At 39.6% G+C, this 14651-nt stretch overlaps 1 protein-coding gene across 2 annotated transcripts in view; it reads right to left on the bottom strand.

Moving 5' to 3' along the window:
- The window catches only part of ITPR2 (inositol 1,4,5-trisphosphate receptor type 2), a 499981-nt gene extending 485551 nt beyond the window's left edge, over positions 1-14430 (bottom strand). The window contains exon 1 of one of the 2 annotated variants that reach the window (XR_003519864.2): positions 13907-14430. Coding sequence is in view for 1 of the 2 variants with exons in the window: in XM_027593395.2 (XP_027449196.2) it covers positions 13907-13998 (92 nt within the window). In the remaining variant the exon portion in view is untranslated. The remainder of the gene's footprint in view (positions 1-13906) is intronic. The other variant, XM_027593395.2, reaches the window with a different exon arrangement.
- Positions 14431-14651: the final 221 nt, after the last annotated feature.

Below are 14651 nucleotides of genomic sequence, written 5' to 3'. Positions count from 1 at the left end.
TTTTCCTTTAATGCTTTTATTTACAAGGATTCTTCAATAGTTTGTGTGCATATATATACTAAGATTCCAGTAATAGTAAAATCTCCTTTTATGGCATAACTAAAAGAAAGCTAGAGCCTGCATATTTTTGTCATTAGGTATATCCAAGAGGCAGCAGTAAGAACACTCGCCATGCCTTTCAGATCCCTCTGATTTTGTCTAAAAATCATTAGTATTCCCAGGATAAGTAAACATCATCATTTGATTAGTCACTATTCAAAATTTAACAAGATTATCCTAGGCAAATTTTTTTATTTATAAACTGATTAATTACCCAAATTAGATCAATGTTTTTGCTAATCCCTCTACCAGTCACAGATGTTCATTAGGAGTTCTTGGCCACTAGGAAACTAGAGAAGCTGTCCAGTGGAAAATTGTGCAAAATCTCTACCCTAATGGCTCCAAAGCAAACATTTGTTTTTTGGTTCAATAAATAAAATAGAATTGTTTCCTTTTACCACTATGTTCTACCAGGGAAGAAATGTTAGCAACTAAAATAACAGGTTGTCTTTAAAATGTAACAAGACTTGAAAATTCTAGCCAAGGAAGATAGGGCATATATATGCCAAGCAATTCTAAGGTTATTACTAATGTTGATACACTTCAGGTGTTTGCATTACATCAAAAGGATAGCAGGCATCAAACCGCTAATAAAAGATAAATACAACATAATAAAAATAAATAAATAATTAAAAAAAGGTAAATATAAGTGCCTTTAGTTTAGTAACCTGCATTATCAAAGTAAGGAAGAAAAAAAAAGCCAAAACCAAAAAAAAAAAAAAATAGATAAGGCACTGTGCCTTTGAACAGCCTATTAAACAAATACCAGCTTAAGTTGGTTTACTGCAAAATTTTATAAACATAATGCAACAGAACTTTCAACATCAATGCACTATGAACTTAACCAAGCTTCCAAAAAGAGACTCATGCTGATTTTTTGGATGTAATAACAATAATAGCAATAGTAATAACAGTGGTTTCTACCTATTTAATTTAGGTGCCTGATGCTAAGGGTTTGATGCTTACTAAGTGTTTCACAATGTTAATTGCCACTAATCTCATGGCAATAGTATAACCTAAGCAATAATCCCACTTTACAGATAAAGAAATAGAGGTTTCAGTATTAAGTAACTTCTTAAGGTCATACCAAGAAGACTGGAGTTGTAATTTGAAATCAGGTTTGTCTGAACCAAACTCAATTTCTTGAGTACCTATTATCTGACAGATACTGTGTGCAGCATTAGGGACATAATTGTGAACAAAACCAGATGGGCTCTGCCCTTACAGAGCTTAAGTAAAATTAAAACTACAACTGTGATAAATTTTCTGAAGGGAAAAAATATGGTGCTATATGAGCATACAAAAAAGGAGCTCACACAGTCTGGGAGATCAGGAAAAGTTCACTGCAGAACGGTCAGTGAGCTGAAATCTGAATGATGAATAGGTTAGGTATAAATTAGGTAAAAGGCAAAGGTTTAAGCAGGGAAACCTACCAGACAGATGAGAAAACATGTAAAAAGGCCCTGTGGTAAGAGGGAACTCAGAACGTATACGCAACTAAAAAAGGTGGTGGGGGTGGGGGGGAGGCATTGTGCCCGAAGCAGAGAACCAGGGAAGAAAGCATGGAACAAGATGAGGCTTGTAATGTGAGTCCAGAAAAGCCTGAAGTTGCACTGGGCTTAATGACCTTTTATCCATACATAAGCAAATGAAAGACAAACTCTCAAGTCTACGTGTTCCATTTTTAAAATAAAGCGTTCAAAAGTCACAATGAATATTTTAATCTGTAAAACTTTTTGGGTCTAAAGTGAAACACTGTTGTCCCTTCAGTGATTCCAAGACAAGTTACTTTTCATCCCCAGTATAGCTCCTTGGTTCAGGCTGCTTCATTTAGACCCTGATTCCTCCTATGCCTACCATTTGCAACCTCATTCTATTCTTTCTCTTTACCACTGTCTGATCCTCCTAGAGCAAAACCTGATCATTTCACTCTCCTTCAAAATCCTTCAATGTCTTCACATTACCTAGTGGGGAATATATGATCTGGCCTTTGTCTTCCTATCCAGTTCCATCTTCTGTTAGAATATAGTCGAGCCAGGATTTGAGGATGTCCAGAGAACAGGTTCATTTATTGATGCTCGATTATTCCCAATATATTGGTCACATCAGCATGATTCAAGATGGCTTCTTACTGCCCATAATACAATTAACTGAATGGGGGGAGGGGAGGGGAGGGGAGAGGGCAGCAAAAGCTTCCTTTAAAGGTCTGACCTCAAAGTATAGTACATGATCACCCTGGCTGCACGGAAGGCTGGGAAATGTGGTCTTTATTCTAGTCACCCACAAACTCAAATACTTCTGTTAGTATGGAAGAAAGGAAAAATGAATTTGAGGGAGTAACTAGCAGTCTCTGATATGGAAATTGAAATAAAAATGCATTTTGCTAAATTGAACAGAGCTCAAACTAAACGATGCAGTTGGCATCAATTCTTTAGAGTTTATCACATTAATTACAACTTCCATTTCAGAAAAAAAAATGTGCAAAATGAATGTTGACCTACTCTTTAGAAAACTGTCACAGTATAACTTTATATACTATTCCCAAAGTAATTACTGCCTCTCAAAACTCCTACATGACTATTTACCTAAACAATTCTTTATCCAGTTTCCTCAATAATAACAGTGTTTTTATACTTGCAATTTGATAATATTTTAAAAGACTTTCTGAAAGATTCTTTAGCAGCTAAGACTGGAAATAAGCACTGGGTTTCACTCTAACAGGTAACAATGACTTCATTTGTACTGATCAGGGAAGGAAGCTCATTCTTCACATGAGTTTAGAATTGGAACTCAACTATTAAATCATGTCCTGCCAGGTAAATAGGGAAGAAAGGTAAATAAAGGCCCTTTTCTCATTTGTTATTAATCCTAGAGATGGGAGAGATGGATTAATTTAATAAGTTTTAAATAACTCTTTCATTGACAATGAGGCTTAATTTGACTTAAAATGTCACAATATTTAGTTTACCATTCCTAGCCACAACTATAGAGTCTTTAGTACAACAAAATTCCTTTCTTTACATTTCCTGCCTATTTTAACACACCAGGTTTGAAATTACCCTCTTTGAAAACATGGTTGAAGCCAAAAATCTACTTGAAATGCAAATGTTTAAGTAGTTATGTCCCTGATATCAGTAATGACCTTGAACAGTTTAGCCAAACACAAGTTACTAGTCCTTAAATCATTAACTTATTTTGGATCCCTAATGTAACTATGTTGGTGATTTGTGTAATATACTTTTTAAGTCACTGTCTTTAATTGGTATGATGTGCTTTCACTGAATTAATTTGGACATTAGAGAAATGAAGCAAAACCCCGATAATGTTTTGTATCTTTCACCTCAAAAGTATTTTTCTAAAGATATTATATTTTAAACACCTATCATAGAAGATCATGGTGCATTACAACTAGAGGAAATAGAATGACATTGTTTTACTTTTTAAATTATTTTGTAATTTGTACATATCTATATTTTTCACTTTATTTCTCTGTCCTATATGCAAATACAAATACGCTTCAAAGAAGTTCTTATTTGTACATTGCTACCAGTGAAGATTCCAAGAATAAGAGCAAATAACAACACTGGAGAATTTTAAGTTCTTAAAGAGAATGGCCAAACATGTATATTTTTGAATAAGCTTGAGGCAAAGCACATTCTAACAGACTCAGTCAATAGACAGAATATAAATTAATGAAGAAAAAAAATACTGCAACTTGCCCTCTTCAACGTGTATTTAAATGCTTATCCTTTTCCAGAACTTATTCCTAAATTTCAAAAATAAAAATTACAAGTTGTCATATGCTCTCTTTTATTTTTCTTAAGTTCTATAAATTCCCCAACTATTCTCTGGTTTCATATTAGCAAATTATTTCCAACTAAACTTCTTTGCCAATAGCAGTTAAAATAAAAAGTGTCTCTCTGCATGTGTTATATAATATCCACAAAGAGAAAGAGCTGATTTAAAGTAAGAAATTGTCTCATAAAATGCTTACAAATTCACCCTTTGTACACATTAAAAACAAAACTGAACTTTCAGAAATATCAACTTTTCTTTAATGTGGCTATAACATGGAAACCATTAAATAAGGCTATATACATTACTTTTCCAGACTGTAGGTTTTATCACATATTGGGCCAGGTAAGTACAGAGATATGACCCAAGAGATTATTAAACTACCTATTATAGTAAGATTTAATGGCACCATAAAACTAATGACAATTTTCATCTGTTTTAAAAGAATTACCTATATGGATTCTCAAAACATTTAATAAGAACAATTACATTGACTTTTTTCCAGAGAAGGACTGATGTTAACAGCTACTTAGAGATTTGAGAATATAGAGCCAAGCACTTGAGATACTCAGTGACAAAACAGAAAAATCCCTGCCTTCAAAGACTTTATAGAAAGACGATAAACAATGGATATTTAAATAGTAAATTATCTGGTATGTAATAAGATAGTATGGGGGGGAAGGTAAAGCAGGATAAGGAGAATAGGAAAGGCTGAGGCAAAATGTTAAATATGTTACCAATGACCCACCAATTCCACTGCTAGGTATATACCTAATAAAAGAATTAAAAATATGTATACACACAAAAACCTGTACAAGACTATTCATAGCAGCATCATTCATAATACTTAAAAAGTAGAATCAACCTCAAAGATCCATCAACTGATAAATAGAGAGACACAACATGCTAAGTCCTTACAATAGGATACTGTTTGGCAATAAAAAGGAATGGAGTACTGGTACGTGCTACAACATGGATGATTCTTGAAAACATTATGCTTAGTAAATAAGCCCAGACACAAAAGGATGATTCCACTTATGTGGGGCACCTAGAATGGGTAAATTCATAGAGACAGAAAGTAGACTAGGAGTTAGAGAGAGGAGGAGGGGACGTGGACAGAGTGATTGTCTAAAGGGTACAGAGTTTCCGTCTGGGATGATGAAAAAGTTCTGAAAATGGATACTAGTGATGGTTGCATAACATTGTGAATGTGATGAATGCCACTGAATTTTACACTTAAAATGGTTAAGATGGTAAATTGTATGTTATAGATATTTTCCCACATTTACTATTTAGGAAAGCGCTAAGAAGTTACTATTAATTTACCTACTAAGTGGTGATCTAAGCTCACACTCCTCTTGGCTCTCTCCCTCTCCCTTACCAGACTGCCCAGAAGCCGGCAGAAATCAGAGAGCCCTGCTCAGTGATTTCTCTGGTAATCAAATCTGCCATTGTGACTTCCTTCATTCACATAAGCGAATAATCCAAATGGAGCCAAATTCCATCACTCGATATTCTGAAATTTAAGAAGAAAGACGCAGAGTATAGGAATTGCTGGACCCAAGTCTTGTGAAAGGCAGGACTCAGAGAAAGTTTTGCTATTTAGATTCCCAGAGCAGCCTTGGGTTTCTGCCTTTCTTACTGCTCAGTTGTCGAGCTCATCATTCAATTTCTTGGAGCTCCTCCAGTATCCTTATAATTAACATTTCCTTCTTTGCTTAAGCTAGCCAGAGATGGTTTCTGTTCCTTACAAACAAAAGAACCTTATTTCTAATATATTATAGACTTCTGATTCTTAGGCTTTATCCATATGGGAAAATGATATACACGTATCTTTTGCTTTCCAAATCTTTTGGGCTTTTGAGATCAGGTAGTAAGAATTAAGATAGCAAAGGGTACTGATAGATTGTTTTTTCAAGAGTCCCAAGACAATTCAATACAAGGTTTGTAAATAATTTAACCAAATGCGAGTTGGAACATCATTTTATTCTCTGAGATTTTCACAAAAAACAGGTTTCCTCCCCACCCACCCCCCATCAGAAAGTAGAGCATTCCTATGAAACCTTTCAAAAGCCAAAATGGCATAAAGCAAAGAAGCAATTACCATTTCATAAAAGCAAAAATCCTCTTTGGATTTCTTTCAATTAGTGAAGACAGGTATGAATGTAGGTCTTTTGTAAAAGTGAAATGGGATAAAATGAACTTTCAGATAGTAGGAGACACCTGTAATACACTCTGATTTGCCACCAGAAAAGTCAATCAACAACTTTATGGTCCAGTTTTATTTTTTGGTTTGTTGTGGGTTCTGTTTGTTTATGCTCTTATATTTAGCTCTGACGATCCTTGCATAATTTGAAGAATCCTCTTTTCAATAGGAGATAAGATGTGGAGAGGAGTAGTGCCTACTCTTAGTGACTGTTTTAAAATTAGTCATTACCACAAGGCCTTGGAGAGCTAGATATCTAGGAATTACTTAATTAAAAACTTCAGTTTTCTCTAGGACTCTATTGAGGAAGTGTTTTGCATAACTCATACATAATAAAAGTCCAGCATTTTGTAATTTTCACAAAGAAATTTTTTTTTAAGATTTTATTTATTTGACAGAGAGAGAGAGAGCACAAGAGAGCAGGAGAAAAGGGAAAGGGAGAAGCAGGCTCCCCGCTGAGCAGGGAGCCCAACATGGGGCTCGATCCCAGGACCCCAGATCATGACCTGAGCTGAAGGCAGACATTTAATCGACTGAGCCACTCAGGCGCCCCACACAAAGAAACTTTTTATGAGACTATTTTAATAATAGCTCAAATACCTTACTAATAGATAGAACCTCAATAACACATTTGAATTCTAAGAATTTAGGCATGTATTCAGATTATGCTTTGTTCACTTCCTAACTCTTTCCCTGTGTTCATGGGAATCTATGAAAGATATCCTATACCAAGTGAGAATGTGTGTGTGTGTGTGTGTGTGTGTGTTGAACAGTCACAGGCAGTATGAGGCAAAAACTTAGAGGGTCTGAACCAAATTTAAACTTCTCATATTTGGTAAATAAGCATAAAGTATGTTTTCAGATCATCTCTTCTATGTTTTCATAACTCAAAAATATCAAATTGTTTCCATCCTTTTTTGGAGCTATCAAATGGACAGTAAAATTTCACCAAGCTTCTTTTTCAACAGAAGAAAAAAGTACCAAGAATATAATGATCAAATTGTGGGTATGGATTTGAGACAAATATCCATCCTAATGATCTTTCAAAGTTCAGCTTAAATACCACCTCCTCTTCGAAGCCCTCCCCACATCACACCAGCCAGAAGCAATGAATCCTCTTCTGACTTCTTTATGATACTGTTTTTAATCATCTTTATGACATTTGAAAAGAATTGCCTCATGTTGTGGTTATTCAATATCAGCCTTACCTCCATCACTAGTTACTAATGGTAACTAGTAACCACTAGTTACTTCATAAATATTTATTAAACAGGAATTGTATGAGGTGCTAAGCATACAAAGATTAAAATGACAGTTCCTTACCTTGTGGCATTTATAGCACTAAGAGCAAAGAAGGTGTCAATACATTTACTCCCATAGATCCTAGCCAAGTTCTCAAAGGAATCTCATACTATGAATTCTCAAAGACAGTTTTAGTTTTTTTGTGGTTTTTTTAAGATTTTTATTTTATTTATTTATTTGAGAGAGAGAGAGAGAGTGAGCAAGCAGGCAAGCATGAGCGGGGGGGGGGGGGGGGGGGGGGGGGGGGGGGGGGAGGAGGCAGAGAGAGAAGCAGAGACTCCCTGCTAAGCCAGATGTGGGGCTTAATCCCAGGCCCCAGGGATCATGACCTGAGCCAAAAGCAGAGGCTTAACTGACTAAGCCACCCAGGCGCCCCAACAGTTTTAGTTTTTGAGATAATAATTAAACACAGTGTAAGATCTAGCATCTCTGGGATGTCTGGGTGGCTCAGTTGGTTAAGCTTCTGCCTTCGGCTCAGGTTATGGTCCCAGGGTCCTGGGATCAAGCCCCGCATCGGGCTCCCTGCTCGGCGGGAAGCCTGCTTCTCCCTCTCCCACTCCCCCTGCTTGTGTTCCCTCTCTCGCTGTGTCTCTCTCTGTCAAACAAATAAATAAAATCTTTAAAAAAAAGATACTTAATAAAAACATTTCAATCATACATACCCAAAAAGAAATCCTTCACAAACTATTGCCTGTAGAGGGTGACTCAGGAAATAAAAGTATAGTGACTACTGAGATTCCAAACATCGACAAGTCAGCCATGCTAAAGTGCATACTTCTTACATGCATAAACAGACTTCTAAAATAAAACAAACTATCGAGTTAGTGCATAAGTTAAATCAATCATTTATAATTGCTCAGCATTACTGGTCAAACATTTTTCCATAATACACTTTCAATACTAGTAATAGCAAGGAACAAATTTGGTTTAGGGTAGACATATGACCATCTATTTCAGCAACACGCACTGTCCTAGTTTGTAGGTTACCTTCACTGACCATGACCAGGACAATACTTGATTTATGCTTTTTAAGATAAATACTGTTGGGACACCTGAGTGACTCTGTCAATTAAGCGTCTGCCTTCGGCTCAGGTCACGATCTCAGGGTCCTGGGATCGAGTCCTGCATCAGGCTCCCTGCTCAGCACGCAGTCTGCTTCTCCCTGCTTGTGCTCGCTCTCTCATGCTCTCTTCCTCTGTCTCTCTCTCTCTGGCAAATAAATAAATAAAATCTTAAAAAAAAAAGATAAATACTGTTGACCAACAGTAATAAGAAACTGAAGAATCCTTAAAAATATCACTTTCACTTTAGCTAACTCTTCTGACAATACCAGTAATAGACATTTAATTAAAGAAACATATCTAGAATCTGAGAATACAGGAGATACAAAAATGAAAATGAAAATCACCTATCCATTCACCATGCAGTACCACCACCGTTAATATGCTATTCTATTTTCTTTCACTATTTTCCATATATAGTGTTTTGTATTTTTCAATTAGAATTATGGTTTTCTGAAGGCATATATTGAAAACTTTCCTATCTAAATCTGCATGGGAGAAGAAAGATAACCACAAAAAATAGGCATCAATACATTTGAAAGGCACAGTTTTATCCATTAAATAAATGAATGAATGAATGATCATTAAACTTTCACTTCTCATTATAATCTGATGATCTGTTACCAAGATCTGGTGTTTAAAAAAAAAAAGGAGTAAAATTCATTCTGTTATTATGCTATAAATTTGTCATAAAGGTCCATTATTACTTCTTCTTCTAGATTTATATATGAAGAGAAACCCTGTGCCTGGAATTTCAGTTTTAAATTATGAGTCTATCGTATTCTGTCTATATTCCATCTGTACAAGAACAGTTCCAAGGGGAAAATGCGATTATGAAATATGCTACCTATGCAAAAAAAAAAAATCTTCTGTTAAACCTAGAATGAGGCCAAGGAGTTGCCTGTGAATTCTAGTCAATCAGAAGGAAGCATCAGGGGCATTTGAGGAGGGATGGTTTTTTACCTGACTGAGTCCTCTCCACAAGAGAGGGTCTAAAAGCTGCAATGTTATGGAATAACTTCTAAGTTTAAGAAACAGTCGACCTGTTAGCTTAAAATAGGCTTTATGTTCACCACTTCAGAAACTGTCTTCGTACTTGAGCAGATTTCAAGTTCCATAACGTGACACGACTAACCCTTAGACTTTCCAAAACAACCAAGTATTCAAGATTATACTGTCTTCTTCCTCCCACTGAACACGCATGCAAATATTCAATGGATTTTTAGATATTTTTATCACAATAACATATGCCTTAGCCAAAACAAAGCTAAGTTTATATAGCTAGCTCTTAGCAGGAAATACTGGCTGCTAACTTGAAGGGTTCTATTTGGAAGACTAAAGATAACGTACAAATTATTCTAAATAACACTTGACTATAACCATTCCTTGTCTCATCTGCTTGACTCTTCACTGATGAGACAGTCCTAGGAAGAGAAAGATTTTTAAAGCTATAATAAGAGTAGCATAATTCAATGACAAACAGAAAAGATAATAATAAATCAAATCGGCACACACTTAAATATTCAAAACATGAAACAGTGAAAGATCAGGAAAGGAAATTCAAGGGACTATAATTGGGAACAATAAAAGATACACATTTACAGTTTTATTCATCCGAGGAATGATGTCAGAATTATAAACTGTGTGACACACCACCACCCTACCTAACGTCCATCATTGAACACGGAAACAAAGGAAATGAAAAGTTCACTGAATTGGCCAAAATCAAACGAGAAAGTACAAAAATAAGGGGTCCAATCTTCTGTCACTCTGGCTAAGAGATTATTATGATGCTTTGTAGAAACTGCATCCGTGATGCCACCTGAGGGTTTCCTGAGACCTTAACTAGTGGGTGTTGATTCTTGGTAGACCCTGTGAAGAAACCTCAAACCAAAGGCAGCAATCACTTACATACATACACACACAAATACACATATGCACACATGTCATTTACTAACCTCTCAACCATGTGGAGGATAGACAATGAAGGAGTTCAGTACCTTTTCACTGACTCTATCCCACCCGTCCTGGAAGTTCTGCTGTGCTCATTTCCACTGTATGGTATCTAACCATTGGTCAAGTGGATGGACCCAGAAATATGAAGTGTCACATATGGCAATGACCAAGGAAGTAAATCTCAGGATAACAAAAATTTTAAAGGGGAGAAGAAACAATTACCACTACATTTGAAATTGTACAGCAGATCCCAAAACTCCCTCCCATCTTCTTTTTTTTTTTCTTAAGATTTTATTTATTTGTCAGAGAGAGAGCACAAGCAGGGGGAGCTGCAGGCAGAGAGAGAGAGGGAGGAGCTCCCTCCCACTGGGCAGGGAGCCCGACAAGGGGACTCGATCCCAGGGCCCTGAGATCATGATCTGAGCCGAAGGCAGACGTTTAACCATCTGAGCCACCCAGGTGCCCCTACTGCCTCCCTTCTTTTGTAAAAAATAAAAAAATAACAACCTTAAAAGTTACCATTAGTAAAAAATTTACTTAAAATACATGCACCATTATCATTCTATAGGATTTAAAGTTTTCCTTAAATCAATATGTGTTTCCTAAATAGATCTTTAGATGAACAGTTAAGTAAGAAAATACAAATTAGGCCCCTCTGGCACCTACACAAGCTGGGAGAACAATACGTCAGTCAGCAACACTTTGAGATTCAGAAACATCAAGTAAGTATTGGTTAAAGGATAACTGGAGAAAAAAAGAGGAAATGCAAATCTTTGCAACTGGGGCATTCTAATTTCTCACAGACTGAAAAATCAAACTTAGAAGCTGGGTCACAGAGCCCGAGAAAATCCTCCCACATTTCCAGTAGGAAGTACCTCTAAGAGGAGCTTGCTAAACTCTCATAGAGTGAAACTGATTTTTTTTTAGCGGAAAAATTCATTACCTGATTGCAAAACTTCCCCAAAGCTAAATGATAATAATGCATATCCTCCAAAACTCCTTTATGTGCTGTTAAAAGCAAATGTTAATTTGCAGACAAATATCTTTACCAAGAACTACCTTGAAATGCTGTGTAAACTAAGTTCTCATTAACTACTCCCTTAGGCTGAATTTTAAAAAACCATCATGCTATCAAACGTGTCAGGTAGATAAAAAGCTAAAACAGAAATCAGAAACTTTAAGATGAATCTTTAGCTCCACAAGTTAGAGAAAAGAATATCCAATCAAAGCACCGAGCTTCACCAAGGGCAGCATTTCTAAAGATCCTTCCATACCGCAGAATCAAGCTACACAGAGGTCTTGTCCTATTAACCTCAACCACACTCAGTTTGTTAACAGAAAAATAATACTACACACATTCTAAGGAAACTCAACTTTCAAATCACCAGCAAGAAATATTGAATACAAATAAATATTTTTAGAAACATATGCCACGTTAAAGGTGGAGCTTACTTTTCTCAAGGCTTAAAGATTATAATGTATAACCGAAGAAACCCACATTTTGCTGGGAATCTGGAGACAGGGTTACAGTTCCAGCTTGGGGCATGAATGTCCTCTGTTTCTTAGGCAAGTCACTTCATTTTTCTTCCCCTCAGTCCCTTGATCTCTAAAAGGAACAGGAGAGACTCCACAACCACCAACGTTGTAGCTTACTGATTTACCATCTCTGGCCTTATGTGAGTATAGGTACAGAAACACGTATCAATGCTGAACAAGACACTACAAAAACATGGCCCTTTATTTATCCAGGTTTTATACTCTATTCCTAGTCCTTTTTATTATTTTGTCTACAAGTACAACTATTGCCCACAGTCACCAATGTAGTGATAATTACAATAGCTAACACATAAGTGCTTATTATGTGCCAGGTACTGGGCTAGGCACTTTACATATATTAACTCCCTTCTTCCTCAACACAGCCCTATGAGATAGAAACCAGTATTGTTCCCATTTCTAGACATGAGGAAACTGAGATACAGAGCAATTCTGTAACTTGCCCAGGGTCATAAGATTCACAGGCGGATTTGCCAGGATTTGACCCTAAACATTTGGCCCTGGAGCATTTCCTGCTTAACTACCACCCAGAGAGTCTATGGTGGGAAAAGGTGAAGTGCAGCAGAGTTCATCTGCAAAATGTTGGGGGAGCAAAAACTGACCTTATACTGTGAATTCTGTCAGGAACAATCTGTAGCTTATGATTTACAAACCCAATACAGGTACTTGCCATTGATATATTTTTCTTTCACACTTCAGTTTCACAATTAACAGTGACCTTAAAGGGATTAAATTATATCTCCCTCCCTTCTTTCTCCTATTAGGGGAGATGCACAATTAACACAAACTGTTTAAGTACTGATGACTTCCTCGTCCTCTGCCGAGTAGGCACCACTCCGTTATAATACGGCTCGCAGTCACGGTCCAAGGACACTGCCATGTTCAGCCATGTGCCCTAAAACCTACAAGCAGAAAACAGTGACCAGCCAGGAGTGGAAACACCAGTTCCACAGCCTGAAATCTTGAAGACGGGGCAGTCTGAAGTACTGAGACCATAAGGTAACCCAAAAACTGCCTGCGCATCAAAATACACTGCCTTGTGCATTTCAACTGCTAACTGGTATTCACAAGTGCATTTCAACTGCTAACTGGTATTCACAATCAGGACAGAGAGAAAATGCTAGTAATCAAGGAAGTGCTATTTAACTAACTAGCACATGTTATGTTTACATACATATTTCCCCCATTCATAAATCAACTCGAATCTCAAGAGCCGTGCACTTGGCCGAGTTCCAGGAGAGATTCAGGATTTCAGTGGGCCAAGGGCCCGGGAAGGAGAAAAGCACGTCTGAGTCCTGGAACCCAGAAAGCCCTCAGAGACCTCTGGGGGTCACAGCGCTGCACTCGCACCTAGGCTGCCCCTGACAGCGGGGGGCAAGTCCCCGATCGGCAAAGCCGAAAGGAAATTACTTCAGCCGAGAGGGGATGGTGAGCAACTCCCGCAGGGGCAAAGCCACACTTTGGCTCACCACCACATCGCTTGAGTTTTACGTCCAAGGCCACAGACTTTCATCCCCCAGCTCTTAGAAACCCGGCTCCGAGGGACAGGGGCTTGAGAGTGGTCGCTAGCACACCGGGCGAGAGGTGCAGTTTTGCTTTACCTTTAAGGGAAAACAAACATTTTAACGAAAACAACCCATGGAGAAGCTAGCGAAGACTCCTTCGCAGGGCCTGTCTCGGGGCTTTTGAATCACTTCCTCCTTTTCTGATGTGTCTCTGAGCTTGAGATTACGAAGTTGCTGAGAAAGTCTTGCCGCTCGGGGCAGCTTCCTGCGAGCGAGCCGAGCGCGCGGCGCTGTCCGCGGGCACAGACCCAGCCGCGCGGCCCGGCCACCCTCGCGAGGGAGCTGGGGGACACTGCGGCGCGAGCAGGGACAGGGACGGTTCAGGAGACGGAGCGCGGACGCTGCCCAGCCCGCGCCCCCCGGCTTACCCCAGGGTGCTGATGAAGCCGTTGACCGAGCCCTCTGCGTACAGGGACACGATGTCCCCTATGTAGAGGAAGCTGGACATTTTATCAGACATGCTGCTTCATGCTCCAAAGTAGACGTCCCTCCTCTTCCCTTCTCCGGGGAGCCGCCGCGGCAGAGGCGGAACGGAGCGCACGGCAGCAGCGCCGACAGCGGCGGCGAAGGGCACGGCCTGAGTGACCGAGTGTCGTGGCTCAGTCCTGCCCCCGCGCCGGGGGAGCTGACCAGGAGCGAAGCCGCTGCTGCGGACACCCCGCGACGTGCGCAGCCCCGGCGCCCCGAGAGCCGCAGCCGCCGCTTCCCCGGCAGGTTTCCTGTTCCTTTCAGAAGTTTTCTCTCCAACACCTTTGCTCCTCCTCCCGCCTCCTCCGCTCCCCCCTCCGTGTCCCCTCCCCGCTCTGCGCCCCACCGCGGCCGTCCCCGGCGCCCGGAGGCTGCTGGTGGTTGCAGAGCCCCTCGGTGCCCTCGGGGGAATTTTTGGACCAGGTGGCGATGCCCATTGGGCTGAGGGGTGGAGAGGAGCCCGGGGGAGGGGGTGGGAGGCCAATCAGCGAGCGGCGGCCGGGGGCGGAGCTGGACCCGGGCGGGGCGACTGTGCGGAGGCCGGGCCACCCGGGAGGCCGCGCGCTGTGGTGTACTGCGGCCGCCGGCGGGCCGGCGGGGGCCGCGAGCCGGGGAGAGGGCACCTCACAGCCGCCCTGGAGCGTC

Source organism: Zalophus californianus, chromosome 9 (assembly GCF_009762305.2).
Source record: "Zalophus californianus isolate mZalCal1 chromosome 9, mZalCal1.pri.v2, whole genome shotgun sequence".
NCBI classification, from domain to species: Eukaryota; Metazoa; Chordata; class Mammalia; order Carnivora; family Otariidae; genus Zalophus; species Zalophus californianus.
Note: the sequence above shows the minus strand (reverse complement) of the source record. Positions and strands in the feature narration are given on the sequence as shown.